This window comes from Ovis aries, chromosome 20 (genome assembly GCF_016772045.2).
Source record: "Ovis aries strain OAR_USU_Benz2616 breed Rambouillet chromosome 20, ARS-UI_Ramb_v3.0, whole genome shotgun sequence".
Lineage (NCBI taxonomy): Eukaryota > Metazoa > Chordata > Mammalia > Artiodactyla > Bovidae > Ovis > Ovis aries.
The window spans coordinates 33648976-33652295 of NC_056073.1; the positions used below are offsets into that span (position 1 = coordinate 33648976).

At 45.3% G+C, this 3320-nt stretch overlaps 1 protein-coding gene across 1 annotated transcript; it reads right to left on the reverse strand.

Annotated features, from left to right (window-relative positions):
- Positions 1–327: 327 nt before the first annotated feature.
- LOC114109594 (nuclear autoantigenic sperm protein) lies at positions 328–2913 on the reverse strand. The gene has a single exon (XM_042236763.2). It carries the CDS (start codon positions 2807–2809, stop codon positions 476–478), a length of 2334 nt encoding a protein of 777 aa, XP_042092697.1. The 5' UTR covers positions 2810–2913; the 3' UTR covers positions 328–475.
- Between the last annotated feature and the right edge of the window lie 407 nt (positions 2914–3320).

Below are 3320 nucleotides of genomic sequence, written 5' to 3' on the forward strand. Positions count from 1 at the left end.
AATTGATAGATTGCTTTAAGGCAGAGTATTCTGTTACGTTCTGAAAGGTTTGGGTCATCCCAGGTAGAGGCAGGGCAGGACTCAGGCAAGAATAACCCTGCCTATGAAGGAAGAGGTTGGTTTTGTGGGACAGTGTTCCTGTATGTGGGTGAAGGTGTCTTTGCCTAAAAAAAAATAATTTGGCTGGATTCTGCCCTGAAGAGTTGCCAAGCTTTGTTCATCTCTAGAACAATGACCTTTAGTAACAACATAAGAATACTCCTAATATAAAGGACAATTCCAGAAAAAAAGAGAAGAGAAAATGAAAATAAAAGGGAATATGAGATATTCACTCTTAGGATATTTATTTTTTATTTATTTTTTATTTTTTGCTTACAATCTTTATTGAAGTTATACAAAAAGAATCCCCGAAAAGTGAAAAAATACATTATATACAAAAACACTTTCCATTAGGAGGAAGGCTCTGCTCCCTCTCTTAACATGCAGTGCTTTCAACTGTAGCTCCGGCCTCCACTGTCCCCTCCACTGCTGCCCGGCTTTCAGCTTTATTCTCAGCCTCCTCCTCCATGTTTTCGGAAACTTCGGTTCCACTGGAAATAGTGTCCCCACTGCCTCCATTCACCTCCGGCTCTTGTTTGGCTTTCTTTGCATCATCTTTCCGGGGGCTCTCTTCCTCTGGTTTCCTCTTCTTTCTGACAAGGTGGGAAATATCAGTAACACAATTTGATGAGGAAGCACCATCTGTTGGCTTTCTACTGGCAATCATGGAAACTGAAGAGCTTCCGCCACTAGGAGTGAAACCTGAAGTAGAGCTCTCCACCAGAGTTGCTTTCAGAGCCAGTTCAGCTACATTCCCACTATGCTGGGACTCCTTTGCATCTTCTATCTTCTCTCTAATTTCAGGGAGCAGCTCCTTCAGCTCCTCAATTTCTTTCTCATATTCAGAAGGTGATCCTTCAGCCTCCTTCATCTGCTCATTTAGTACAGCCATTCTCTTCTCAATAACTTCAACAGATCTGCTGAACTGAGCCACTGCTTCATCATACTGAGAGTTGTACCCGTAGGCCAAGCCCAGCTGGTAGTGAGTCTCTGCAAGGAGCCGATCATGGGCTTCCAGATACTGTTCCTGCAGGTTTAGGCAAGTCTGGAACTCCTCCACAGCTTGGAGGTAATTCTCAGATTCAACACTAACTTCTCCAAGTTTAAGATGTGCCTGTGCAGCATAAAGCTGAGCCTCCTTCGTGTCTTGCCTTTTAAAAATGATCTTTGCTAAATCCAGCATATCCCAGGCAAGCTCTAGGTTCCCAATCTCCTCCTCTTCATTTTCTTGAAGGGACTTGTTTTCAAGAGCTGAATCATTTAGTGTTTCTTCAGCCTTGTCATTTTCTTTATCCTCCTCTTCTGAGCCCTCGGTTTCTTCACCCTCTTTCATCTGTTCTTCTTTGTCTTGTGCTTCTTCATTAGCAGCTATCTTAACTTTGTCTTCAGAGGAGTGCTCAGTAGCCCCCTGGGGCACCTCAGTCTCCACCCCATCTCCGGCTGCCTCAGACTCTTCTACAGCCAGCTTAGTCTCCTGGCTAGGAACCAACTCTGCCCTGACCTTCTCTAGTCCTGAGCCATCTTTTGTTCCTATCAGTCCTTCTGCAGTAGTCTGCAGTTTAGTGGAGGCGTGATCCCCTGCAGCTGACAGTCCATTGACTGCACCATCCTGAGGCAGAACTGTGTCCTGCCCGCCAGGCTTCTCAGAGACTTCTGATCCGGCTTCTGCAGCTGAGGCATCTGCAGCCTGTGTTGTCACCTCCGGTGACTCTTCAGCAGAAGGCAATTCTTGCCCTACCAACTGCTCAAGAATGGCCTTTCCTGGTTCACTTTCAGAGGCAGCTACCTGCTCCTTTGGCTCATCCCCACCCATATCCACTGGCTTGACTGCTTCTATCTCCACTGGAGTGCCCTGCTTTTCTAGAGTCACAACAGGTTGTTCTTTCAAAGCTTCTTTTGGTTTCTCCTCTATGCTCACAATTACTTCTCCCTGACCCCCTTTTTCTCTGCACTCTTCTTGGACGTCAGTTTCAGAAACTGATTTTCCTTCCTCAGCACCCGGTATTTCCTGATCTGGCTTCTTAGAAATGACTTCAGCTTCACTCAATCCTTCTGGTGCCGCTGCTCCTTTTCCCTCTTCAGTGGTTTCAGTTAACTGATCTGGAGCTGATTTAACTTTCTCCTGTAGTTCCTCTGCAGGCTCACCAATATCCATATCTTCTCTTGCACCCTTCTCCATTTCAGTTTCCTGTTCTTTATCCATTTCAGGCTTTACCAGAGACTTGTCTTCTGTTTTTTGGGCTTCTTTTTCTCCCATGGCGTCATAAACCTGTTCTCTCAACTCTTCCCTTGCTTCCTCATCTATGTTATCATTATTTTCTACCAGAGATTCTTCTTCTGTTTTTTCTCCTTCCTCCTCTTCCACATGCACACCTTCCAGGGCATTTCCCAATACACCATTCTCCATTCTTGCCAACTCCAAAAGCGATTTCCCATAAAAAAAGAAGGCTTCTCCACATTCATTAGCTGTCTCTCCATACTTCTTACCTAAAAGACTAGCTGCTTCCTGGAAGGCATTGACAGCTGCAGGAATATCACCCATTACCAGATGTTTCTGTCCTAATCCCAATAGTTTCTTAGCTTCACTATCCACATCCAGACTCTCCACTTTATCTGCAGAAGTGGAAGGAGCAGGGGCATCTTCTTCAATTTTGTCGGTGGAAACCAGCTCCGCGGTGATGGCGGCAGTGGCTGTGGACTCTGCGGCCATCGTTCCCCTGAGTGGTGGGCCAGCGGACGGGACACAGCCTGTGAGAAAAACAAGACGGAATTCAGGACGCCAGAGACTTGTTCAGGGACAGAAAATGGCAGATTGGAGTACTCTTAGGATATTTAAAAAAGCATATATATTTGGGTCCTTAAAAATAAAGTGTTCTAACAGCATTTCATCCTTCACTACCCAAGTCCTTGACTCACTTTCCCTTTCCTGCTTTCCTTCCTTCTTTCTCTTCCTTCTCTCTTATTCATCCCCCTTTCCCTTCTACCTTCTTATTTCCCATTTTCTGTTTATTAGAAATTACTGCTAACGGCCTAAAGATGCTGCAACACCAGCCCAGCAATGTCACTGACTTCTTAGGAGAGCCAGTCAAGAGATTGGCCCTCATCCCAGGTTGTTTGGAGGTGGTTGAATAAGCTGAGCAACCCTAATCCAGTCACATTGCTCCAGACTCAGTAGAGATTCAGTCTATTTGGAGAATTTTATAATTCAGGGACCTACAAGC